At 42.1% G+C, this 27,594-nt stretch overlaps 1 protein-coding gene across 3 annotated transcripts in view; it reads right to left on the bottom strand.

The window, feature by feature from the left end:
• Window positions 1-27,594, bottom strand: part of prkg1b (protein kinase cGMP-dependent 1b) — a 716,840-nt gene that overhangs the window by 233,069 nt on the left and 456,177 nt on the right. For all 3 annotated transcript variants that reach the window (XM_059653149.1, XM_059653147.1, XM_059653148.1), the window contains exon 4: window positions 14,399-14,504. In XM_059653149.1, the coding sequence (XP_059509132.1) occupies window positions 14,399-14,504 (106 nt within the window). The remainder of the gene's footprint in view (window positions 1-14,398; window positions 14,505-27,594) is intronic.

The raw sequence follows: 27,594 nt of genomic DNA, 5'->3' as shown, positions 1-27,594 counted from the left end.
TCCTGAGTGTACTCCCAGTTAACAGTGGAAGTGCCACTGTGATCATGAGGGATTGGCAGATGCTACTAGTTATGGATGAGGGACACATATGACTGATGCTCATGGGCTGCTGTTTGGTTGTAGGCAGCATGGATGTTGTTCAGAGCATGCAGTGCACTGAGTCTGCCAGGTTACCTTGCCAGATTTTCCAGACATTGAGCCTTTTGTTAAGATGGGAGGCTTAATATTAATAAGTTGTGGCAATAACAAGATGTTTAGCAAGTGTTAGTCACCGTCAATTGGCACGTCATAGCTGTCAACAGGAGAATCTCGCCACGTGCTTGTGAAAAGCATGAAAGTTGGAGCAAAATGATCACAACATTGGGATTGAGCTCGCCAGCCTTTTCCCCTGGTTTTGCCTGTCATTTCACCAAGAATTGTGTCACTCAGACTCCTATAGGTTTCCACCCATAATAACTGTGGTTAAGACAAACATTACCCATAAAATGCAATTTTTATCACAAGCACTTGTTTACAATTATGTCAAAGCTTGTACTGTTGCATTTTTAGAAGGAATTTTTCTTTGTACGTGGATATTGACAGAATATTGATAGAAGCCAATTCTGATTCTCTCCATGCAAGAACTGTTCCTGCTTGTCAAACTGATTGGAATGGGAGGTTTCCAGTTATTGACTTCCCCACTTGGAGATTATGGAAGCTAATATTGTTGTAGGCTTGCAAATCTAGCAGAAGATGAGATAAGTGGCACGATAGCTCAGTGGTTAGCACTGCTGCCTCACAGCGTCAGGGACGTGGGTTTGATTCCAGTCTCAGGCAGCTGTCTGTGTGGAGTTTTCACATTCTCCCCGTATTTGCGTGGGTTTCTTCCGGGTGCTCCGGTTTCCTCCCACAGTCCAAAGATGCACAGGCTAGATGGATTGCCCATGCTAAATTGCTGGTAGTGTTTAGGGATGTGTAGATTAGGGGGGTGGGCCTGGGTGGGATGCTATAAGGGTTGGTGTGGACTTGTTGGGCTGAATGGACTGTTTCCTCACTGTAGAGATTCTATGAAATAGTTAGTTCAGGACTGATCACCCACTGAACTGAGAGCTCCTAGTCTACAAGACCAGTGTCCCAATAAGTGAAGCGGAAACTCACAACACAAACTCTTTTGAATTCGACTAAGCAACACACTTGAGTATTCCTCCTCAATTGAAGCAGGACAACTTGACCTTTAATGGCAAAACTGCCTTCACCTGAAAGAAGCTGTGTTTAAATAATACCTACCACATCATCAGGAACTCTCAAAGCATTTCAAAACCAGTTGTTATTTTTGAAGTGCAGTAATTGTTATGTAGGCAAATAAAGACAAAGGACAGTGATCACATTAAAGCAAAATACTGTGGATGTTGGAAATCTGAGACAAATATACAAAATACTGGAGAAACTCAGTAGGTCCGGCAGCATCTGTAGAGAGAGAACCAGAGTTGATGTTTCGAGTCCAGTATGACTATTCTTCTGAACACCTTTTCTGTCTCTAGTGGTTTTATTGGAAAGAGGTAACAGTCCTGAGGAAGGGTCATTGCACCCAAAACTTTAACTGTGATTTTTCTCCACGGATGCTGCCAGACCTGCTGGAGCTTTTCCAGCAATTTCTGTTTTGTTAACTTAGTTAAAATGGGCAGGACACCCTATTTTTCTCCGGAGCACCTGGAGGAAACCCACGCAAGTACGGGGAGAACGTGCAAACTCCACACTGACAGCCGCCTGAGGCTGGAATCAAACCCACGTCCCTGATGCTGTGACATCAGATGACTAATGTCTACTTTGTCCATTATTTTTCCCATGTATTTTCACACTCATTTTCAAGTTGTGGGCATCACTGACAATGTCAGCGGTTAATATCTGAGAAAGGGTCACGGGTCCTGAAATATTAGCTCTGATTTCTCTACACAGATGTTGCAAGACATGTTGAGCATTTCCAGCAATTTATGTTTCTGTTTCTGATTTACAGCAGCTACAGTCCTTTCAGTTCTTATTCTGCCATTATCATTACTGGTTGCCTTGAGCATGGTTTGATATGACCACGTGGAAGTGACTTGATATTAATGTAATACATGTGACTGGTGACTGTGTGACTTCTGTGGATGGTTAGAATCGAGCACATTTTTGTGTGCCGGGAGCAATGCATCGATCAGACCAGGAATTTTCTAAATCCAAGACGTGTTAGTGAAGTGATTCTGCATTTTTGCAACATGCTGTCAACTTTGTGGTCACTTTGACTGATACTAACCAAGTGGCAGATGGAATTTCAGCTATAAAATGGCACCTGCAGCAAACAATGTCGACAAAGTGGGGCTCAAACCTTTTGTCTCTGGATTCGGGAGTAACTTGACTCTCAACTGACTCAATTATCACTGAGAAGGGAAACTTCAGTCACTTTGCATGAAGAGCAACAATAATAAAATAAAAGCACTGTGACTAAGCTGAAAATTTAACTGTATTAAAGCATTTTAAAAAATGCTATACTAATAGTTGAACAGCTTTTTTTTCACTCCAGGGGGTCATTGTAGCTCAAGGAAATGGAGACAGATACCAAGGAGAAGATTTTCTTCGGGGGTTACTGTGGTATCAGATTTCTGGTAGGCCAGGAATTCTAACCATCCCATCACCAGGGTCACTTTTGGCAGGAGTTGAGTATTTGTTTCAGAGATAATGGGAACTGCAGATGCTGAAGAATCCAAGATAATAAAGTGTGAACCTGGATGTACACGGCAGGCCAAGCAGCATCTCAGGAGCACAAAAGCCTAGATAGGCCCGAAACATCAGCTTTTGTGCTCTTGAGATGCTGCTTGGCCTGCTGTGTTCATCCAGCTACACACTTTATGATGTTGAGTATTTGTTTCTGTGTTTTACCCCAACATTGTGTGGCTTGTAGAGCAGGCTGAAGAACTTTTTACAGCGTTCTTGAAATTTTGAAATTCTGCCTCTTGACCAATGGGATTGATCACTTTGGCAAGAAGCTACTTTAAACCACAGTGCCTCTTTCTCTGCAACTACCTACCTCTCTCAGTCCCTGCAGTTGCAGAATCGTTGTTTCTTGCTACTGCTCTAATTGACTGACTGGTGATGGCACATTATCCCCTATTTGTACATGGAACATAGAATCCTTACAGTGTGGAAACAGGCCCTTCGCCCAGCAAGTCCACACCGACCCTTGAAACATCCCACCTCTATAACCCACCTAATGTCCACATCCCTGACTTCTATGGGCAATTTAGCATGGCCGATTCACGTAGCCTGCACAGTTTTGGACCGTGGGAGGAAATCACAGCACCCAGAGGAAACCCACGCAGACACGGTGAGAATGTACAAACTCCACACAGACAGTCACCCAAGGGTGGAATCGAACCCAGGTCCCTGCTGCTGTGAGGCAGCAGTGCTAACCATTGAACCATTCGCGTTTCTCCTGGATGTATTGTATCAACATAAAGTCACTTCTGGAGGAAACCTAGAAAGGGTCTAGGCCCGAGGCATCAGCCTTCCTGCTCCTCTGATGCTGCTTGGCCTGCTGTGTTCATCCAGCTCTGCACCTTGTTATCTCAGATTTTCCAGCATCTGCAGTTCCTACTATCTCTGAAACAATTTTAAACACACCTATGGTTTTTATTAGTTCTTCCCATTTGAAATTATCAGCTATGATCAGCAATTACAGGAACTAATCCTGTGAGGTAAGAACTGAAATAGATTGCCTTGGAGCAATTTTTAATTACAAAGGGAAATCCTGATCAATCTCCTCTTCTTTTCCCCCACATTACAAACCTGCAAGTCTGCTTACCATATGTCTATTGATTGGTGTGATATTCATACTCAATTATCTATGGCCACCTTGTTTTTAAATATGTCCCCTGGTTCTACAGTCTCCAGCCAAGGGGCTGCATAGTGGCTCAGCATTTAGCAATACTACCTCACAGTGCCAGGCATCTGGGTTGAACTGCAGCCTTGGGAAGTTCTCCATGCAGTTCTCCCTGTGGGTTTCTTCTGGGTGCTCCAGTTTCCTCCCACAGTCCAAAGATATGCAGGCTATGTGGGTTGGCTATGTTAAACTTCCCCACCAATGTGCAGGCGAAGTGGGTTAACTGTGGGAAATAGTTGGGGGGGGGAGGGGTCCGGGTGAGATATTCTTCAGAGTCAGTATCGACTCAATGGGCCAAATAACCTGATCCCACACTGTAGGGAATCCATGAACCAGGGGAAACATTTCACTTCATTCTATCCTTTTAAATATTTGAAGGTTTCAATGAGGGACAATATAACAAATAAAGGACAATATTGCTTTTTCATTACTTTACATTCCAGCTTTTAGCAATTTGTGTACTTTTATCCAATTGCTCCCTGGCAGGTCATAGCCTGTCTCCTTTCAGATAATGTTCAGATCTTGGCTTTCTTGGATCTAAGCTGGATGATGTCCTAGTTCTCTACATTAAGCTCCAGCTACCTTCTCAATCTAGTCTATTTGCTTGGTAATTTCTAGCTTCCATTCACGCACTTGACTGTGCTGCTTAGTGTTACCTACAAAATAGGGTAGAGGGCAGAGTATTGCAATGCATGGAAAATTTGGAGTTTTGGGCTGTGGGAATCGATTTAAAGTGATTATGTATAACCCACCCATTGCTACAAAGTGGCAGCTTTTGCCTAAGTCTAATGCAAATTAGTGTAAAATCATATATAAAAACGGTTTTTCTCCTTATCACGAGTAAATATAATTTAAGTGTGGATTGTTTTATATTCGAGGTTAGTTTTTTTAAAAAAAATTTAGTAGCATTGAGATTAAAAATCGCACTTTGTGCTTCTTGGATGGAATATCGTGAGCTGAAAGTGCACAATGTTCTAGTATTCATTCTAAGTCTGTACCAGGAACAGGACAGGCAAGAATTTGCTTCACAGCCATTAGTTTTGAACAATGCAGGTAACTCAATAGAGCGGTTGGTTTACACTAAATCACTTGATAACAGAGAGACTTGGCATTATGCTTAAAAATGTTAAGTACCTACTTTATTATTAAGTTATTATTGGCTTTGCTGGCACAACCTAGCTTCCTACCAACCCTCTAAGTGCATGTCACAGTATGACATGTGAACTTGGACAGACTTCAACTCAGTCTCAGGCTAAGCGGCTTATTTGCTATTGACACACATCAACTGGGAAAGCAACAACCTTCTGTGGGTTTTTTATAAATTACTCCATTTTCCATTTAAAACTGGGAGGATTCCTGCTGTTTAATTTGCTTTTAACTACAGAGCTGGTATAAGGTAGCCATGTATTAGCTTTATAAACGACAAGCCTAGATTTCCATTCAAGATCAGTCAAAAATTAACTACTGACACAGGTTGAAGTGTAATTCAAGAAACAGAGCAGCGTGGCCCTTGTGATTGAATACTTTTCAGATTTGTACTGCAAATTTGAGCATCGGCCCAGAGTTTTGGAATCAAGTTTATAACAATGGGAGGTTGCACATGCAGTTAATATTTGTTTTGTGCTATTAATGGAATTTTAATGCAAAGTGAGAGGTTTGCTTCATGGTAACACTGTGCACAAATATTGATGGGCACGAGGCTTATTTTTGAAAGCAAGGTAAATATGATTGTGACATTACAATGTTTATGCATACGTGGGGAATTTTCTAAACTGTGGAGTTTGCTCTGTCTTTTCCAGTCGGGATATCACTACAGTGTCTGAATTGTGCGCCATGTTCTTCCCTGAAGAGGACAATTCTACCTAGATTGGTTTTGCTACTTCCTTCGCAATCCTTAGGTTAAAGTTCCGCTTGCATAAATGAACGAAAGTTGCATTCATGAATGAATTTCATCAGGATAATTCCTCACTCCACACTTCCAGCACAGAGCAGAACAGGAGCACTTATATGGAGTTTTTAAATGGAATGGATATCCCAAAAGCACAATTTGCTGTTAACTCCATGACAGACCACAGCAAGAAGACACAACATGGCCAGACACAATATTCACCCTACCGTACATCAGGGGCATACCAGAGATGATCACAAGACTACTCAGGCCCCTAGGTATCAGGGTAGCCCACAAACCAACAACCACCCTGCAATAGCTACTGACAAATGTAATGGATCCATGCCCACAACCAATAAAACGAATGTAATATACAAAATACCATGCAAGGACCGTGAGAAACATTACACAGGCCAAACTGGACAAAAACTGACGATAAGGATACACAAACACCAACCAGCCACCAAGAGACACGACCAATTCTCACTGGTCTCAATACACACAGACAATGCTGGCCACGAATTTGACTGGGGCAACACATCCATAGTAGCACAAGCCAGACAGAGACATGTCAGGGAATCCCTGGAGGTCAGGCATTCCAACCAAAACTCCATCAATAAAGACAATGAACTAAACCCAATATACAAACCACTGAAAAACAGAACCGGAGGCTGCCAACCACCCCAGCAAACCGAGGCTTATAAATAACAAGCGGGACAGAACACCAATGCTTCACCAGAGGCGCACTGATGGTGTTACCTAGCAGGGTGATGAAACATCTGCAATCAAACATACCAGCTCGGTGAGCAAGTGTGCAACCTCAGGTCCTTGATCAGACGGGCCAAGGAGTGGCAGACGGAGTTTAATTTGGAGAAACGTGATGTGTTGCATTTTGGTGAGGCAAATCAGGTCAGAACTTATATACATAATAGGGTCCTGGGGAGTATTCTGAACAGAGACCCTGGCATGCAGCTTCATTGTTCCTTGAAATTGGAGTCACTGATAGGCAGGGTAGTGAAGAAAATGTTTGGTACGCTTGTCTTTACTGGTCAGTGCATTGAGTATAGGATTGGGAGGTCATCTTGCAGCTGTACAGGGCATTGGTTAGGCCACTTTTGGAATACTACGTTCAATTCAGGTCTCCCTGCTACAGGAAAGCGTTAAAGGTGAATGGGTTCCACTGGTGTTGGTGGGTTTGAGCTATAGAGAGGGGCTGTACAGCCTGGGGCTGTTTTCCCTCGAGCATTGGAGGCTGAGAGGTGACCTGAAAGAGGTTTCGAACATCATGAAGGGCATGGATAGGGTAAATAGACAAGGTCTTTTTCCCGGATTAGGGGAACCCAGAAATGGAGGGCATAAGTTGAAGGTAAGTGGGCAAAGATTTAAAAGGGATCAAAGGGACAACATTTTCACAGTCAGGGTGGTATGTGTACGGAATGATCTGCCAGAGGAAGTGGTGGAGGTGGATACAATTACAACATTTAAAAGGCATCAGGATGGGTACATTATAATAGGAGGGATTAGAGGGAAATGGGCCAAATGCTGGAAATTGGGGCGAGATGAAGTAAGGATAACTGGTGGGCATGGATGAATTGGACCAAAGGGTCTGTTTCTGTGCTGCACAACTCTTTGACTCGAAATGAAATCATGACTATCAGGAAACTGTTGCTATGGGAAGGGTCATTACTTTAGCTTTGAGACCATTTCTGGTTCCCAATCATCAGGAGAGAGACTGCCTAGTGGTATTATCACTGGGCTGTTAATCCAGAGACCCAGTGAATGTTCTGGGGAACCCAGGTTCAAATCTTGCCACAGCATTTCAATAAAAAAAAGTCTAGAATCAAGTTGAGTGATAACCAGGAATCCATTGTCAAACACTGGAAAAACCCATCCGGTTCACAGATGCCCTTTAGGGAAGGAAACAGGCATCCTTATCTATCTTGGCCTACTTGTGACTCCAGACCCACAGCAATGTGGTTGATTCCTAACTGCCCTCTGGGCACTCAGGAATGGGCAATAAATGCTGCCTAGCCAGCAATGCTCTCATCTTGCGCATGAATAATAAAGACAAAATCCCAAAAGACAAGGATGTAATGCTCTCTATAAACTTTTTTGTTGGATTGCAGAAATAATATCCAAATAAGGTCCCCAATGCTAAAAGAGCCGCAGTGAACTGATGTACGTAAGGGGGAGAGAGTATGTCTCGAGATGGAGGTGCCCTGTCAGCACTTTCACGATATTAATGGGCACAGGTACCAGGCTGCCTTTGTGAAGGGAAGACTCCCCTCAACACAATGGTCTAAGTGGCCTGTTTCAGCTACTGAGGAGAGGCCCCTGAAGCTGTCCACCCTTGCTAGAGTTTGCCACCTCTCACTGATCATGTTTTGGCCACCACAGGGGACCTGTCAGCAAACACAATAATGACAATTAGCAGAGAAGTCAGAGCTTCACGGGCCTTTTGTTGGCCTCAGTTGACAGCCTGCTACTCACTTCCTAAAAATATCCAGACTGGGACCATGGTTACAACTGGCATGGGAGCCAGAGATATAAAATTCTGGATGTTTCTACTTGTTCCAATTCTTGTGGAGTATGGAGTTAACTGTCCCAGATTTGCAGATGTCAGATCATGTGGAACTGGAGCCTGGGTCTGTAAGATTCCAGAAGATGTCGTCTCATACCATCCCTTGTACAAATTTGAGTTTCATAAAGCCTGTTAATGCTCAGTCATCTGAGCGCAGACCACTCTGATCCCTAATAGGGCACATGGTGGGCAGACACAAGAGCAGGAAGCAAGGAACAGGAAGTGAAGCCTAGAGACCGAGAAGTGCTATATTGAATGCTGAAGGCCAGGCCAACAATCTAATCCCAGAGGAAGGGAAAAGTCCTGAAGAGAAGGCCAGCAGCGACAGCAAAACGATGGATTTCAACATCCATCTGGCCACCGGACCACAGACAGGGAAAGGCCAAATAGATTCATAAAATCCCTACATTGTAGAAATAGGCCATTCAGCCCATCAAGTCTGCACTGACCCTCCGAAGAGCAACATACCCAGACCCTGCGCCCTCCCCCACTCCCCAACTCCATCCTCATACTTCTGTGTTTTACTAGCGCTAATCCACCTCAGCCGCATACCGTGGGCATAACAGAGCAATTTAGCATGGCCAATCCACATAATTTTACACATCTTTGGACTGTGGGAAGAAATCAGAGCACCTGGAGGAAACCCACACAATGCAGAAGAATACATGCCATTCACCACAGTCACACAAGACTGAATTTAAACCCAGGTCCCTGGCGCTGTGTGGCACCAGTGCTAACCACTGATCCTCTATGCTGCGTATTATGAGGCTAAAAAAACCTCAGAAGAAAGCTCATTGCAGAAAATGTCACAGACCCTTGGTGGGTAGGGGCTGCTAATTAACAAGCACAGTGAATAAGAAATCATTGCAGACCAAACATCTTTACAGTTTGAGAGTGAGAAACATGGGCCAGAATCAACAGTGATTAACTTATGGATGTAAGTTTGCCTGCTGAGCTGGAAGGTTCGTTTTCAGACGTTTCGTCACCATTCTAGGTAACATCAGCAGTGAGCCTCCGGTGAAGCGCTGGTGTTATTTTCCGCTTTCTATTTATGTGTTTAGGTTTCCTTGGGTTGGTGATGTCATCACCAACACAGGAAATGACATCAACACAGGAAATGACACAGGAAACTTGCACCCAGAACCTCAACCGGAGCTACAAATCTTCTCAAAACTTGCTAGTGATTAACTTAAATAGGGAATTACAATGAATTGAGGATAGAGCTAGCAAAGGTAAGCAGAGGGGGAATAGATTAGCACAGATGACAGTGAGCAAGAAGTGGCAGACTTTTAAGGAGGCAATTTGTGACCATCAGTGACAATGCATCCCAGATATGAGAGAGAGAAAAACCACCCAGGGCTAACCAAGAGAGAGAAAATAAACTGAAGCAAAGTCGTGTGGAATATAAAAACTGACAATAAAAACTTCTTTAAATATATAAAAAGGAAGAGCGAGGCCAAAGTGAACATTGGTCCCTTAGAAAATGAATCTGTAGAGACAGTTCCAGGAATCAAGGAAATTGCAGAGAGTTAAACAGATATTTTACATCAGTCTTTACAGTGCAAGTTACTTCAAGCATCCCATTTGTACTAAAGAATGCAGAGGAGGAATTAAGTGCCGTCACTATCATTAGAGAAGCAACAATTGAGAAACTAAATAGGCTAAAGACTGATAAATCCCCTAACCCTGATGGCTTACACCCTCGGATTCAAAAGAGGTAATGAGAGAGATAGTGGATTGTAATTTTCCAAAAATCCTTGGATTTCAGAGAAGTACCAAAGGATTGGAAAACTGCCAATGTGACACCCCTATTCAAAATGGGAGGGAAATAAAATACACCAACTAGTCTGTAATCTATTGCACAAAACACAGAAAGCTAGCGCATCAGTGCAGCAGGTAATTGGAAAGGCTAATGCAATGTTGGCCCTTATTTCAAGGGGTTTAGAATAAAAGAGTAGGGAAGTCTTACTGAAACTGTGCCTGGTGCTGCTGACACCACATCTGGAGTACCGTGGGCTGTTTCGGTCCCCTTATTTAATGTACTATCTCATTTCACTGGAAGCAGTTGGAGAAGGTTCGTTTGGATGGTCCTGGGTCTGGAAGCATTGTCCTATGAGCAAAGATTAAACAATTCAGGGTTCTACTGACTGGAGCTGAGAAGAATGAAAAGTGAACTCACTGAAACATACAAGCTTCTAAACGGGCCTGACAGTGTAAAGTTTGAAGAGGATTTTTCATCTCATGGGAGAGTATAACACCAGAGGGCATAGTCTCAGAATAAAAGAGCACCAATTTAAGACTGAGATGAGAAGCAGTTTCTTCTCTCAGAGGGATGAGAGTCTTTGGGATACCTTGCCACAAGGAGCTGTGGGAGCAGAATCCTTGTACATATTTAAGGCTGAGACAGGTAGAGAAATTCTTGTTGAGTAACAGAAACAAGAGTTACGAGGAAAATGCAGGAAGGGGGACATGACCAGTGATGGATCAGCCATGATTCTATTGAATGGTAGAGCAAGCTCAAGGGGCTGAATGGTCTGGTCCTGTACCTATTTCTTATTGGGTTATAGACCTGGATCTCAGTCTTTAGGGATCCAAAACTTTCCTCTCTTAAAATCACATAAATAATTACATTGAATAAAACCAGGTAATGTTCACTCAAATAAATATAGACATGATCCGACTACACTTTGGCAAACTCCGAAAGTCTATTGCTCTCAGTTTTTGAGAAGATTTGTAGATCGTGTCATTAATGAGGTTGTAGACACGTGTGTCTTTGATGTGGATGATTTTGGACACAGACAACACAGATTCATGGATTTAAAATATCTCAGATTGACCACATGCAGACACCGAGAAGGCCGTTCTAGTATGTGAAGTGAATTATAACTACTGAGACACCAAAAAGACTGACTTCCTGGCTGTGCTGGAATCAACACTAAAGAACATGGGCTCACAGGAGGTATACAACTGACAACAGTCCCAAAACTGAGAAAAAGACGAAAGTGGAACACATTCAGTACAGAAGAAAGCCCTGGAAAGATTCAAGAAAGACAGGAACAATGTAATCTTACCAGCAGTCAAAAGGACACATGACAGTAATCCTCAAAAGAGCCCAATATATCGAGAAAGCTCATGCACTACTGGAAGATTCTGACACCTACCAACAGATGGCGATATACCCAACTTCACAGTTCGGGAACCGGATCACAACAATCCTGAAGAAATTACACAGCTCCGGAGACATCAGCAAGACAAACTACCAAAAATTGAAGCCAGATGGATCCAACACACCTCGATTCTAAGGACTCCCAAAGGTACACAAACTAGGGAGGGGCCGCCTCAGACCCATTCTCTCGCTGGCAGTACACCGACTTATAGATTTGCAAAAGAACGACAGCACAAATTGAAATACTTAGTGGACAACACCACCCACTCCATCCACTCATCCCAAGAATTCCTCAAAATCATCATGGACACCAGGATAGAAGAGGACAACATGATGATATCCTCTAACATTACAATGCTATTTGCATCCATAAATGTTGACCCAACCAAAGAAACATTTGCCACAATGCTGGACGAATCAAGCAAGCAGACAACCCACGACACCAACATCATCAAAGATCTGTGACTCACAACCCACTTCACCCTCAACAACAACAGCATATTCAAACAAAGCAACAGAACACCAATGGGATCCCCAATATCAGGACTGATTGCAGAAGCAGAAATGCAAAGTTTAGAACAGACAGCAGTTCCCACTATACAACGCAAACTCTGGGTCCAATATGTAGATGTCACCCTTGCGATTATTAAACCCACAAGACTAGAAGAAACCCACCGACACCTAAACAACATCCTCACCGGGATGAAATTCACAAAATAAGGAAAGAACAACAATGACTACCCTTCCTGGACATAATGGTAGGATGCAAAAACAACAGGGAACTCCAGATTAGTGTATTTAGACAGACCAAACATAGGGACCAAGTATTCAATTACACTAGCAACCACCCCAATGCCCAAAAACGGAGCTGCATCAGGATGCTGTCTAAATGACAAACAACACACTACAGCAACCTGGAACTATGTAAAACAGAACAGGAGCACCTATACTGAGTCTTCAAAAGGAATGGATACCCAAAAACCACAATCCACAACTGCCCCCGAATCCGACCACAACAGGAAGACACAACACAACCACCATCACCTATCACCCTATCATACATCATGGACATTTCAGAGATGACCACAAGACTACTTAGACCTTAGGTATCAGAATAGCCCACAAACCAACAACCACGCTATGATAGCTACTGACAAACATAAAGGATCCCATACGCAAATCAAGCAAAACTGGTGTAATAGGAGAAACACTACATAGGCCAAACCAGAAGAAAATTAACAGTACAGTGACACGAACACCAGCTAGCCACCAGGAGGCACGACCAATTCTCACTTGTCTCACAACACACAGACAACAAGGGACACAAATTTGATTGGGACAACACATCGATGATCGCACAAACCTAAGCGAGATGTGCCAGGGAATTCCTGGAAGCCTGGTATTCCAACCAGAACTCCATCAACAAACACATTGAATTAGGCCCGATGTGTAAACCACTGAGAAACAGAAGCTGAAGTAATACCAACCACCGCAGCAAACTGAACCATATAAATAACAAGAGGGATAGAACACCACAGCTTCATCAGCAGCACGCTGACATTGTTACCTAGCAGGGTGACAAAATGTTTACAACCAAACCCACCAGCTCGGCGAGCATGTCTACATCGTCTATTGGTCGCAATCTCAGCCGAATAACCCCAATAAACCTTAAACGTGAAAATTAAGAGGAATACATTTGTCACAATTACCATCTGTGATTACTTCTCTAAAATGAATCACACTTGGAAAATAAGTTACACATTATAGAGAATTTCACGTCATTCACAAATGACAACAATCTGGGTGCCATTTTGTGGAAAAATACTTAAGTGTTTCTTTTCTGTTTCACAATTGTATTAATAATAGGCTTTTCAAAACTGAAAGTAAAGCTGACTTATGCTGGAAACATCAAATCTGAAAACTCCACAGGGAAAGATGTCTGTATTTTAGTTGTCATTCCCATGCCCTATATATCACCCCCATTACATTCTCTTCCACATTCCCTTTTTTTTCCCAAGTGACATTCAACCTATCACAGTTTGCCAGGAAAAACAAAGAGTGAACTCTTTGTAGATTAAACTTGTGTGAAACTAAACAAAAGAGATTCATTTTGGTGCACAACTTTGTGTTGAGCACTGGAAAAATATTGCTCCTTGTAAAATTTTGGAGATTAAATTATTTGATCATCGCAAGTTGCTGCCTTTTCCAAACTGCTTTTCATTTTCCACAATCTCTGCTGCTCTTCTGGAAAAACTGCTCATAGAGGGATCTTTCGTATAGCAACATTTAATTTGATGGTTCTGACTGCACATTTTTTTCAAAGGATCAATTTGTTTCCCTTTTTGACCTGCTAAGAGTTTGCTAACTCGCATTTCTGATTGAAATGTTTCAGTAAATTAAAATAAAAACGTGTATTCATATAACAATTTGAATTACAAAATAACATAATCTTGACAGCATGTCTCATTATATCTGAAAGGGGAAAACTACAATTTTCCCATCTGTTTGGTATCTCTCAAGTGTCATAATGAGAAATAGGGGATTCATAATTTAGACAGTCCCAACCATCTTTTTCGCGATGAAGTGGTTGTCTTTTCGCATGTGTTAACCACACATATGTCCGCAGCTTCACGATAACGTTTGAAAATTGTACATGCCAACTGAAATGAGAAATCAATTTCATGAAAATAAATGAAGAGGTTGGATTTAACACCGATCTTTTTAAGAGCTGTACACAAACTGAGGACTCACACAGAAGGCACCAGCTGGTTAATAGCAGTTGTTACTGTTATTAAACAGGGAGTGGGAGGAAATGACTTTAATGTTGCTTCAAACAGGGAGGAAACAAGTGCAGCAGAAATAACACACCTCTTTAGAAATTCCGTATATTCGGCGTGTTTGATTAGGCCCGTCCTCATCATTATTGTCTGAAAACATTGTCGGTCGATAGCCCAGAGTTTTACATTCGTTAGAGCTGTCAAAGCAAACAGAGAAACATTGTTTAACAACAAGTGAAAAAGGCCAACTTTACCAGAAAGAAAGCACATCTGGATATATGATTAACAGCATTCTTTACTTTGAGGTATATCTATGGATATCTCAATTTTATTCCTCCAATTATAACAAAGCTTCAAAGTTGAATTGAATTAGCTTTATTATCACAGGTGCTCATAAGTTCAGTGAAAACATTACAAGTCCCCACTTATGGTGCCATCCTAGCAGAAAGGTACCGAGGACGGAGATTCTCAAGTGCAAATTCTTAGGAAGAAGAATTATAAAAATACAGAAGTAAGAAGTCCAGCATTATAGGCTTTCAAAAGTACAAAAATGATGGCCATAAATTTGAAAAGTAAAAAAGGTATAAGACAGATGTGGTGGTAGAGGGTTTCTTTTCAGACTGGATGCCTCTGACCAGCAGTGTGCAACAAGGATTAGTGCTGGGTCCGAGATAACAAGGTGTAGAGCTGGATGAACACAGCAGGCCAAGCAACATCTTTTGCTTCACCTGCTGTGTTCATCCAACTCTACACATTGTTATCTCAGATTCTCCAGCATCTGCAGTTCCTATGATCTTTGGTGCTGGGTCCACAGCTTTTTGTCATTTTTATATATATGATTTGGATGTGAACATAGGAAGGATGGTTAGTAAGTTTGCAGATGATGCCAAATTTGGAGGTGTAGTGGACAGAGAAGAAGGTTAGCTCAGAGTACAACAGGACCTTGATAAGATGGGTCAATGGGCAGAGGAGTGGCAGATGGACTTTAATTTAGATAAACGTGAGATGCTGCATTTTGGAAAGGCAAATCAGGACAGGATTTATCACTTAATGGTAAGACTCTAGGGAGTGTTGCTGAACAGAGACCTTGGAGTGCAGGTTCATAGTTTCTTGGAAGTGGAATCACAGGTGTATAGAATAGTGAAGAAGGCATTTGGTATACTTGACTTCATTGACCAGTGTATTGACTATTGGAATTGGGAGATCATGTTGCAGCAGTGCAGGACATTGGTTAGGTCACTTTTGGAATACTGTATTCAGTTCAGGTATCCCTGCAATAGGAAGGATGTTGTCAAACTTGAAAGTGTTCAGAAAAGATTTACAAGGACATTGCCAAGGTTGGAGGGTTTGAACTGAAGGGAGAGGCTGAATATACTGGGACTATTTTCCCTGGGGGGTTGGAGGATAAGGGGTGACCTTATAGAGTTTATAAAATCATGAGGGGCATAGATAGGGTGAATAGGCAAAGTTTTTTAGGGACCTACGGGGCAACATTTTCACACAGAGGGTGGTGCATGTATGGAATGAGCTGCCAGTGGAAGTGGTGGAGGCTGGTACGGTTACAACATTTAAAGGGCATCTGGATGGGTGCATGAATAGGAAGGGTTTCGAGGAAAATGGGCCAAATGCTGGCAAATGGGACTACATTTATTTAGGATATCTGTTTGGCCTGGAAGAAAGGGTCTGTTTCTTAGCTGGATACGTCAATGATTCTAAATAAAGACTTCAGAACAACAGTAGCACTCATACTATTCACACATGCCTAACATTTTGACTATGGGAATTACAAAGGCAACTGGGTACCCACAACTGGATATTCAACTAACTACAAGTTTTTACTGTTCACTGTGTTAAAGGACTTTTCCCATACCTGTCACTCTACCAGTTTGGCCAGGAGTCAGAACTGAAGTATCACTAAACAAACGAAAAGGCTTTAAAATACTTAAGAATGTTATTCCATATTGATTCATTTTCTTTTCTATTAAGAGCTGAAATTTAAATGCTTTTATCTTTCAAAAACATATTTTCCCCTCTCAAATGCAGCTATGAACCGATACTGTGGTTAGCGGCCTGAATCATGTCCCGTCTTTTACTGCAGGTCAGCTTCTCCTCAGCAACCACGCTGCATTGTCCACCATCTGGAACTGTGACATTGCCAATCTTGATTGGACGTTTCCAGGGGATGTCAACACATAAACACCTGGCAACGAAGAATTGCCTCAAACTCTTAACCCCATGCACACAACTGCCATTCAACCTGAAATAAGAACAAAAATTGCTGGAAAGCCTCAGCAGGTCTGGCAGCACCGGTGGAGAGAAAGGGCCACGGAACCAAAATGTTATTTCTGCTTTCTCTCCATAGATGCTGCAAAACCTGCCAAGTTTCTCCAGCAATTTTTGTTTTTATTTACGGTTTTCAGCATTCTCAGTTATTTGATCTTTTTTGTTTAGTGCCACTCACCCTAACTCAACTAACTCAATTGAGTACCTAATGTCAACTGGCAGCAAACAGTTCTGTTATCAAATTGCTCAATAGCCAAGAATGAACCAAACATCTAGTTATCACTTCTCCAATGGTTTTGTAACGAGAAAATGAAAGGGTTCACAAAAACAAAATTTCTTTAACAACTTACGAATATTTCTCTGAGCATGTTTGTAGAAATTCCAGATGGACAGTTCTACATAAATAGCCCAGGCACTGAAGAAAATTGATTAAATCACTGCTACCACAGGAAACTCATTAATTCAGTGAACATTGAAAAGTTGAATATGCGAAAGATTCCTTATCACTTCTATCACTCTGTCTAATCAGTGACAGGCTGGAATCCAACAATTATCAAACGACTTCAAAATGCAATTACCTTTATGAGTAAGAAACACATTGAATTGTTAGGTTTCAAGTGTAATCAGGCAATTTGGCCTAACCTACATATGCCAGGATTTACTACTGAGTGCTAAATCTAATTATCCACCAATACCTATCCATTTCCATTCAAATTCCTTTTCTTCAGCCACCTAGTCAATCATCCTTAAGTGATATAAGCTTTACCTGAACTGAACTGCAATGCAAATTTAATATTCTCATGACCCTATGTAAAAAAAAAGGTTTTCTTTTGTTCTAAATCTTTTAAATGTCATCTTTTATTTATGGCCCCTCATACTTCACCCCTCGACTACTGGAGTCAGCATGCTATCGACTGCATCCCATCTCTCCATAAAATTGTGTGTTTATATCACAATTCTTAATAATCTGTGATGTTCAAATGAAAAACATTGAACTTTTCAAGCTTTGTCTATAAATACAGTGCTGTATTTGCTCATTCCAGACAGCTTTTTGGTGAATCGATGTTTCAGTTTATACATAAAACAATATCCTTCTTGCAGTTTGAAGTTCAAATGGATCAATAGTTCAATAAGATCTCAGGGACCTACGTTAGTTCACTTTTCCCTCCTGGTTTTTATCTCGTATATTTCCACATAAACCCTAGGATTCTATTAGCTTATTTGATCCTTTGCAAAGAAAGTAAATAAAATATTCAGATAAAGTTTATCCTTTGTCTCTTTAATGTAACAAAACACTCCACACATTGGTCAACAATGGCAGGGGTCTGAGGTGGTTACATCAACATGACATTTGACATAAAGGTCAGAAGCTCTGGATGAAATTGTCTCTCTAAGGTGCATTTTGTTTCACAGTTAAATCAAAGGAATTAAGTGGGACCAAATCAGCTAAGAGTTTGCATAAAACATTAACAAAATTGCTTTTGTCGAGCACCTTTCAGAGTTCCAAGGTGTGTTGCAGACCTACACACTTAATTACAGAGCAAACCTCTTCCAGGCATGCACAAATAATAAAATCCAGAACTGAAAAGTCAATTAGCATTTCTAGTTATGTATTTCTGCCACACTGTTAGCTATTCTTGCCATATTCAAACTTCAAATAATACATTCAACATTCAATTAAAAGTGTAGATAAAATACAGAATGGGAATTTTGTTTTCAAACAAAACTGCTCAGGCTTCTGTATGTATTAATTTTGCCTCACATTTTGATGCCATCTAACAGAGGTAGAATGCAAGCAACAAATGCAGGCTGTTTAGACTTTGATCCCTCACTCAGTACTACACACCATTTCTCAGGCATGAGCTGTAAGAATGGCACAAATACAACATTGTGCCAATGGCCAAGAAACCCCAGGCACAAATTGCCCGTCTTACATGCTACACTCAAGTATAATCAAAATCTGATTCCATGAACCCCCTACTGATGAATTAAGACATTTCCACCCTGCATTACAATAACACAGCTCAAGCAAAATACCCAAATTTTCACCAGTTCTGCATAAGCTGCTACAATTTTAAGTGCAACAGAATCTACGGCTTGGGGGCAGAGATGCCAGATGGCTACAGTTGGGGGCAGGGTTGAGTTTAAGAGTTAAATTAACAGTTTCTCAGAAGTTACAACAGATTTTACTTCCTCTAGCTTTTCTGGTGATTTTTACAATTTTGCCTGATTGACGTCTAATAATCTCTTCCACACATTTAGGATGCATTTAGTTGACAGTAAGATAACTTGCATTACAAAACCTTCCACAGAATTTTTGTGGAGAATAAGGTGTTTCAGTGGTAACATCACTGGATTAATGATCTAGAGGTGCAGGAAAACACTCTGGGTCACATGTTCAAATCCTATCACAGCAACAGAGTGGAATATGAATTCACTCAATCAAAAAATACCTGGAAATTAAAGCTAGCCTCAGTAATGGTGACCATGAACCTATTATGAATTCTTCTAAAACTCTACTTGGTTCAATTATGTCCTTTTTAAGAGAGGAAATCTACCATCCTTACTCAATCTGACTTCCAGGTGACTCCAGACAACTGCGATGTGGATGCCTCCTAGCTAATCTCTGAAAGGTCCCAATGAAACCATCTCAGATCGCATCCAATTTGGGGATGGACAACAAATGCTGATTCTTGCCAGTAATGCTGTCGACCCATAGCAGTATCATATAAAAGCATTTTCTTACAGGTTGTTTCAGGTGTTTACAAATGTTATCTTCAAATTTTGTGCGCAAGAGAATGAAGTAATAATTAGAAAGCGTGTACGCGTGGTACTTTCTGTGGGTCTGTTTATACTACTTTACAGTATTTATCTGTCATCGTAATTGGTACATGTCTATCAAATTTAACATTGCAATATATTTCAGTATTATACAATAACACCTGTTTCAGGAAATTCCAGGCCAATGGCACAGAAATTCCAATTAACTTCAGAATAGTTCTACTCAAATATGATATCAATGTCCACTTTCCTTTCCATGTTTCCTGCTCCTGGATGCATCTGTTAAAGGAGTCAAGTCTTGACGCAATTCAAAGAAGGCAAAGGCAATCTCCACATGATAGCAGAGGGCCTGGGAATGCCCCTTTAAGGCAGCACCAAACAGAGTAAAGCTTTACACTGGAAGTGCAGTGAAACCTGTATGTGTGTCTCTTGTTTTTTAATTTATTCCTTTTAAATATATAATGCTATTTTTTATTAACTGTAATATAATGATTTAAATGTAAAGACTAATGTTGTTATTCTTTAATAATTCCAAGGGTAAGTAGTTTTTATTGTATATTTTAGTATTCAATGTTACTTAATGATTTTTAGAGAAAGTTGCAAGTAACTTTTAAGACGTTCAAATTATGAGATGCATAGATAGGGTTGACAGTTGGAATCTTTTTCTCAGCGTTGAAATGTCTGATAGAAGGGGGCATGCATTTAAAGTGAGAAGGGAAAGTTCAAAGGAGATGTGAGGGACAAGATTTTTTTTACACACAGTGTGGTAGGAGTCTGGAATGCTCTGTCGAGGGGGTGGTGGAGGCAAATATGACAGGGGCATTTAAGGGACTTTCAGATAAGCATATGAATGTCTAAGGAATGGAGGGATACTGATCAAGGGCAGGCAGAAGGGATTCATTTAATTTGGCGTCAGGTTTAGCACAACATCGTCACTCAAGGAACCGTTTTTGCGCTGTACAGTTCTACGTTCTATGTAGCTGAGTATAGTTAGCAAGGAGATGGATGGCAGCTAGGTAGGGTGACAGATGAGTAGGTGTGGCAATGTAGCAGGTGGGTATGGTGGATGGGGGGGGACTCAAAGGCAATTAGATTGGTTTAGGGGAATTGAGGGGGGCTGGGACATATCAGGCAGGGCACTGGGGGCAGGGATAGAGTTGAATCAGGTCAGGACAGGTGTGCGGGGAGGGACAACAGGGAAATCCAGTCTGGGCATAAGGTCAGAGTGGAATGGAAGTCAAGAATGTGTGCGGGATTGGCTGGGTAAAGGGTTGTGAGATGAAGTGATGATGGAGCTAGCGTTAGGGTTAGGATAGGGTTATACCGAGCCCTAGCGCAGGTAGTCCATGGGAGGTTGGCAGGGGTGTTTGGGTTAAAGTGCCCATTCAGGACTGGTGGGGAGAGGGCTGGGGACAGAAATGTCAATCGCCTTGGTTGGGGCAGCAGTGAGTTTGAGAGTCCCTTTAACAGTTTCTCAAGAGATACAGCAGGTTTTAGTTCCTCTAATTTGTCGTGGGTAACCACCAAGCTGAGTAAATTGGAACTACATGAAGTATCTGACTCTCACTCCAAGTTGGGGACATCTTCGGAGGGCTGCAGATGCTGTGGATTGCTGGGTAAATGTTTAAACTTCCCAGGCAGTTCCTGCAGGGTTTGCTGCGTTGGGGCATCTGCATAATGCTGACACTGAACTCCAGCCTCCACTGCTGCAACAGCAGTCTATCTGTTGGAAGGTGTGAGCTTGTGTCTGCACAAAGACTTGTGCTAAACAGCACTGTATTTGCAGTGCTCTTGAGTTTGGAAATTAATTGGTATGTTTGAAGTGATGACAAACAACATGATGTGAATCCCACTGTGAACTTCAATCCTATCATCAAATCGGTCAACTCTTGGCAATCCATAGTGTGGGATTTTCACTTTTATAAGCCTTTTAACCCCATCAACCGAAAGTACTTAAAAGTGTTAAGGACGAATGAATTTCCTGATTCTAGTAAATAACCAAATATTATTTATGGAATTGTTTCACACAATTGTTTTCTAACAATTTCCCCACTTTGTTTCTTTTATTCTATCTCTGTATCTTTTTTCCTGTCACTGATTCACCTCAGCTTCTGGATTTATACACACTTTCCCTTGTTTTTGATGGCCTGCAGAGGAAAGATCCATTTGTCAAGACAGATTGCTGCATTCAAGAGTGTAGACAGTGCTGTCAAGTTCAATACAGTTCTTCCTCCCCTTTCTATGTGCTAACACAACCATGCTGAATAGTCATGATTTACCTTCCCACTGAAAATGTTGAACTTTAGTTTAAAAGGCCACAACACAGTTCATTGAGGAATCATTTTATGTGTCACACTCCATAAGTTAAAGTAATGCAAAAAGAAATTATAGCAAACTTATACCATTCAGTGCCATTGAAGAGGACACATATTACCAAATGAATTGTGGTCAAGGGAGTTAAACTCGATATGAAATTGAAGACTGAGTTCATTAAGCCAATTATTATAATAATAGATGATCTGGGAAATTAGTTACAAGAACAACTTTATTCTAACTACTTTTTCATTGTATAGATTGTCTGCAAACCAATAAGACTAACTTCGTTCATTTGGTCCCCTTCTGAGTACACTTCATGCATTTTTGAAAATAAAGATATCAGAAACGAACTGCAGTATTTAGTCTAAAAAGCCTCAGCTTACGAGTTTTGAGAGTAATCCTGAATATAAAACAAATTTTAAGACAATTCTGGAATTACAGTAACACCTTTTCTTCTCTCCAAGCTGCTGTGCCATTTTCCTGTATTGATTTTTAACCAATCACGATGGAATTCAATCAGATTAACTCAAATAGTGCTAACAGTCAATAACACTAAAATGATGAACAACAGCATTCAAGAAGGTATTGATTATCAGATGAGACAGCTGATATATTTCAGTCTGATCTTCAGCTAAGGTTTCTGAGATTCAGTACATTTCAGGCTGCTTTGGAAAACTGCAGATTCAGATCCTGTAGCTTTCAAACTTTCAAACTAAAAGCTCCATAATCAAATGCACCACTGCTTCACAGTATCAGGCTCAATTCCAGCCTCGGGTGACTGTCTGCGGGGAGTCTGCACATTCTCCCTGTGTCAGTGTGGATCCCCTCTGGGTGCTCCAGTTGCTTCCCACCATCCAAAGATGTGGAGGTTAGGTGGATTGGCCATGGGAAATGCAGGGTTTCAGGGGGAGGCTGGTGGCGGTCTGGGTGTGATGCTCTTTGGGGCTGTTGACTTGGACAAAGAAGGGTCCAGATCCGAAACGTCAGCTTTCCTGCATCTCTGATGCTGCTTGGCTTGCTGTGTTCCAGCTCCACACCTTGTTTTCTCAGATTCTCCAGCATCGGCAGTTCCTACTATCTCTGAAAGATTTTATGGGACCCTGGCTAACATTACCTTTCAAACATCATCAGAACAGACTAGAGATAGTCTAAAGAAGCCTGAAGTCTGTAGAAGGGTCCAGACCTGAAACATCAGTCTTCCTGCTCCTCTGATGTTGCCTGGCCTGCTGTGTTCATCCAGCTCTACACCTTGTTATATTAGAACAGATTAGTTTGTCAGGAGCATGTTGCTGTTTGTGGGAACTCATTGTGTGAAAATTGGCTGCACTGTTCCCATATAGCAGCACACACTACTAAATGAACTTCATTGGCATGAAAAGCTTGGGGACAACGGGAGGTTATGAAATGGAGCCAGTAAGGACTGCAGTTGCTGGAAGCTGCAGTCAATAATTGTGAAGCTGGAAATGCACAGCAGGGCAGGCAACACCTGAGAAGCAGGGAAATCAATGTTTTAGGCTAAAACCCTTTGTCAGGACTGGGGAAGGAGGTTGGGGGGGAGCCCAGAAATAAATTGAAAGAGGGAGGTAGGGCTGGGGGATGGAGATAGGTGGATGCAGGTGGGAGGTTATTGTGGTTGGCCAGTGGGAAGGGTGGAGCGGATAGGTGAGTCGCAAGATTGACAGGATGGGAGTGGAGAGATTTTCAAACCATTGAAGTCAATACTCAGGCCATTGGGCAGGAAGTTCCCAAGGTGAAATATCAAGTGCTGTTCCTCCAGTTTACATTTGGCCTCACTCTGACAGTGGAGGAGGCCCTAAGGATGGACATATCGCCCGGAGAGTGGGAGGGGGAGTTAAAGTGGAAGGCAACTGGAAGATCAAGTTGGTTGGTGTGTGCAGAGCACAGAAGCTCCGTAAGCTGGTCCCCAAGTCTGCGTTTCGTCTCCCTGATGTGGACAAGACCACATTGGGATCAATAAATACAGTCGATCAGTTTGGATGAAGTGCAGGTGAATCTCTGCCCGATCTGGATGGATTGTTTGGGGTCTTGGATGGAGGTGAGGGGGGAGGTGTAGGGGCACATTAGGCACCTCTTGCAGTTGCAGAGCAAGGTGCTGGGTGCAGTGGGGTTGGCGGGAAGTGTAGAGCTGGCAAGAGAGTTACAGAGTGAACGGTCCCTGTGGAAAGCCGACAGGGGTTGGGAGGGAAATATCTTTTTGGTGGTGGGCACTGATTGTAGGTAATGGAAATGTCAGAGAATGATGCTTTGGATTCGGAGGCTGGTGGGATGGTATGACATCCGCTTCAAACCTACTGACTCCCACAATTACCTCGGCTACACTCCCTCTCACCCAAACTCCTGGAAAACATGCTATCCCATAATCACAATTCCTCCGCCTCTGCTGCATCTGTGACCAGGATGAGGCGTTCCACTCTCAGACCTCCCAGATATCCTCCCACTTTAGAGTCCCTAGTTTCCCCTCTTCTGTTATTAAGGATGCCCTCCACTACATCTCCTCCGTCTCACGCTCTTCTGTCCTCAAACCCTCTCTCACTAACAACAGTAAAGATAGAGTACCCTTAGTCCTCACATACCACCCCACCAACCTGCAAATATAATGCATCATCCTCTGACATTTCTGCTACCTACAATCAGACCACACCACCAAAAACATACTTCCCTCCCACCCCTGTCAGCTTTCCACAAGGACCGTTCATTCCACGACTCAGTCAGATGACAATGTTACCCACTGAGCCATGACTGATACTCTTACATTCCCATCTGTTCCAAAGGTTTCCCTGGCCCTGTTATTAAACTTCAGTGGGAAAGGGTGATTCTCCCATCTGAGACTCCTACTTAAATTAACTGTGGGCAATGCGGCATCCTACAAAAAAATCAAACCAAGCTCCTGCAATACATCAATAAATGGAAGTACACTGTCAGATGCGGTATTAGGCAGATAGAGATTCACAATTTTGAAGTACGGGTCTGCATCAAATTTACTAACTTCAGTTAAGTAATGACTCATGTTGCATCAATTGAGTTCAGAATCTCTGGGCTGAAGAAGAGCTAAAAATCATACGCAACAATTCTCCTCTTGGAGATTAAAATAACTTGAACACTAACAGCAATTCTGCAAAATGTATTCTGCACTAAATGGAAAACAACAGGTTAATGAAACATAGCTTTGGGATCAAGCTTCTGTGGCAATGAATATTTACTGAGGCTTTTGCTTGTTTTTTTTAAATGTAGCCTTGAGAAATCTGCAGAAGGCTGTAGTTTCGATGAAGGTTTTGAGCAATTATAGTGTCCTTTCATGGTTGAATTATTTTAATTTTAAAAACTGCTATCATAACTCTCCACCTCCTAGGATCACCTAGATTCTAGTCAGTGCGACCAAAAATAATAACATGAGTTCCCAAAGTTAAGCTGCTGCTCTGTGTATTAAGGAAGAAGCTGTCAAACCATGTCATTTTCTGGTTTATTTTGTTCCAGTGGAGATGAAATCTGCCACACATCAGGAAGCAGCTGTTTAATGTAATTGTGATCACATTACAGTCTCTAGTTCTTTTATAATGCCTTTTCTCTATCCATGACGATTATCCCAGATTGGAACCAGGACATTTCCTGTTATTTTCCCCTTGATGCTTCTCCTCCAGAAGAGGGAGGCAGTAAAGAGCAGAAATTTTGAGGTTATTTTATGTGGAATTGCATTGAATTTGCAGCACAGAATCAGGTCACGCTGCATAACTGGTCTGTTCTATTATGATGTTTCTACGCTGCACAAAAGCCTTGTTCTGCGGCAATTCCTCTAACCCTTTCAGCATAACCCTCTGCTGCTTTGTCTCTTGTTCTTAACTTCCTATAAAGGCATCAGTTCTATTTGCCCAAATCATTCTGTGCAATATTGAGTTTAACAATTTAACCACTTCCCAAGAAGTTCGGTTTTCTCCTGAATTCTTCACTTCCTTTATTAACCACCTTATACCAGTGACCATTAATATTTTGCAAGCCACACTGTCTTTTTGACATGTGTGTGCACATGCCTGTGTGTGAGCACATGCGAGAGTGTGTGAGACAGTTTGCATGGAAGTGCGTGCATGTGTGGGTAGGGGTATGTGTGTGTGCATGCGTGAGCGTGTTTGAGGTTACCTCTGACTGAGGTAAAAGCCCACCTTTCTTACTATTAATAAGGAGAGCACATGTCCAACAGGAGCAGCCCAGGGGGGCCAGCAGCGAGAGTGGGAACATGCAGCTCGGGGCAGTGATGGGAGTGTGTGAGGTCGAGCCCAGAGTGAGGGAGGTCAAGCCCTTCTGAGGAGTGCAAACGGAGCATGACCAAGTGTTATGTGCTATCCTGTTAAACTGTTAACTGTGTTTCTGTGTTTTACTACTTTTTAATAAGAAGGGCTGCAATCTTTAACATTTTTGACTTTGTTCTCCTCACTTTCTGCTTTGGAACTAAGATTCTGCAGCTGTGTACCTTTGTAGCTAAGATGGTGCTGTATGTGGAGACTTGTAGATGTTTCAGATCTGGTGACCGTTCGTCAGAACTGATGGTAGCCGGAAAATTTGTAGAATTTGCAGAAAATAGGGACGGGGGCTTATGAGTAAATGATAGAATAAAGGATATGGCCCAAAGAAAGAGAACAACAATTGGATAGACAAAGGAGTTGATAACAATCTGGCTAGGAGGGTGAGTAGTTGCTAACAGGGACGGTCAGTGACTAACAATAAGTAGTGTGTAATGGCAGGCTATGTGGTAACAAGGCCTGGTGTGTGGGGTGGGGGAGCTGGGACATGGGAGAGTTTAGGCCCTAAAATTATTGAACTTGATATTGAGTCCAGAGGGCTGCAAGGTCCCCAAGTGGAAATTGAGGTGTTGTTCTTCCAACTTGTGTCGGGCTTCACTGGAACACTGCAGCAAGCCAGAGACAGAGATGTTGGCCAGGGAACAAGGTAGTGTGTAAAAGTGACAGACAATGGGAAGCTCAGGGTCTTTTTTGCGAGTGGAATGTGGATGTTCTGTGAAGCGGTACCCAGTCTATGCTTTGTTTCTCCAAAGCAGAGGAGACCACATTGTAAGCAGTGAATGCAGTAGATTAGATTCTGAGAAGTGCAGGTAAAGTGGTGCTTCATATGGAAGGTATGTTTGGGCCTTTAGATACTGGGGAGGGAGGATGGGGTATGTGGAACATTCCTTATTCCTGTCGTATTCTAGCCCCCGCCCACAACCCCTTCTCCAAGTTATCAATGATTATCAATATGATATATCAATGAAATAAAGGGTTTTCAACAGCTGGGAGCTAAAGAAAACAATGGGATATTAATTTCAGAGCCTGAGGCAGCAATCAGGTAAGCCCAGTGATGGTCTTTTGTAATGGAATTGAGAAATGTAGCTCGCAAGTGTAAATTCAACGAGGTGGATCATGTCATTTGGGAATCTGTGAACCCGAAGTACAAAACACTCCCACTGCGAGAGGAACGGCAAAGTGGACTGTAGACCCTGCCAAAATGGACAGTGCCACACATGTGTAGCTACAGCTGTTTTCCATCCACATGGCTCGCCTTCATTTAAGCCAAGTGAAATACTCCAGATTTGATGCAGTGAAGAGGCAAAAGAAGAAGGTACACCCCACAGGAGCTGTGGATGACCACAAGGATTCACAGGCAGAAGGCAATGCGCCACTTTGGGATCAAAATGCAGAGCTCATGGAAAACCCAAACACTGGGAAAAGAGGTGCAGAACAAAGGTAGAAGATGGTAAGAGAGTTAATGGAGGCAGAGCAATCAAACGCAAGAAAGAAAAAGAACCATCATTATGAAAGAAAACTTGCAATACCAAAGGAATAGGTTGCAATCAGATACTGAAATTCTCAAGGATCACACCAAAGGGCACAAAGACAG

The sequence above is a fragment of the Stegostoma tigrinum genome, chromosome 20 (assembly GCF_030684315.1).
Source record: "Stegostoma tigrinum isolate sSteTig4 chromosome 20, sSteTig4.hap1, whole genome shotgun sequence".
NCBI lineage: Eukaryota > Metazoa > Chordata > Chondrichthyes > Orectolobiformes > Stegostomatidae > Stegostoma > Stegostoma tigrinum.
The sequence above is the reverse complement of the archived record's forward strand: the minus strand, read 5'-3'. Positions and strand labels throughout refer to the sequence as shown.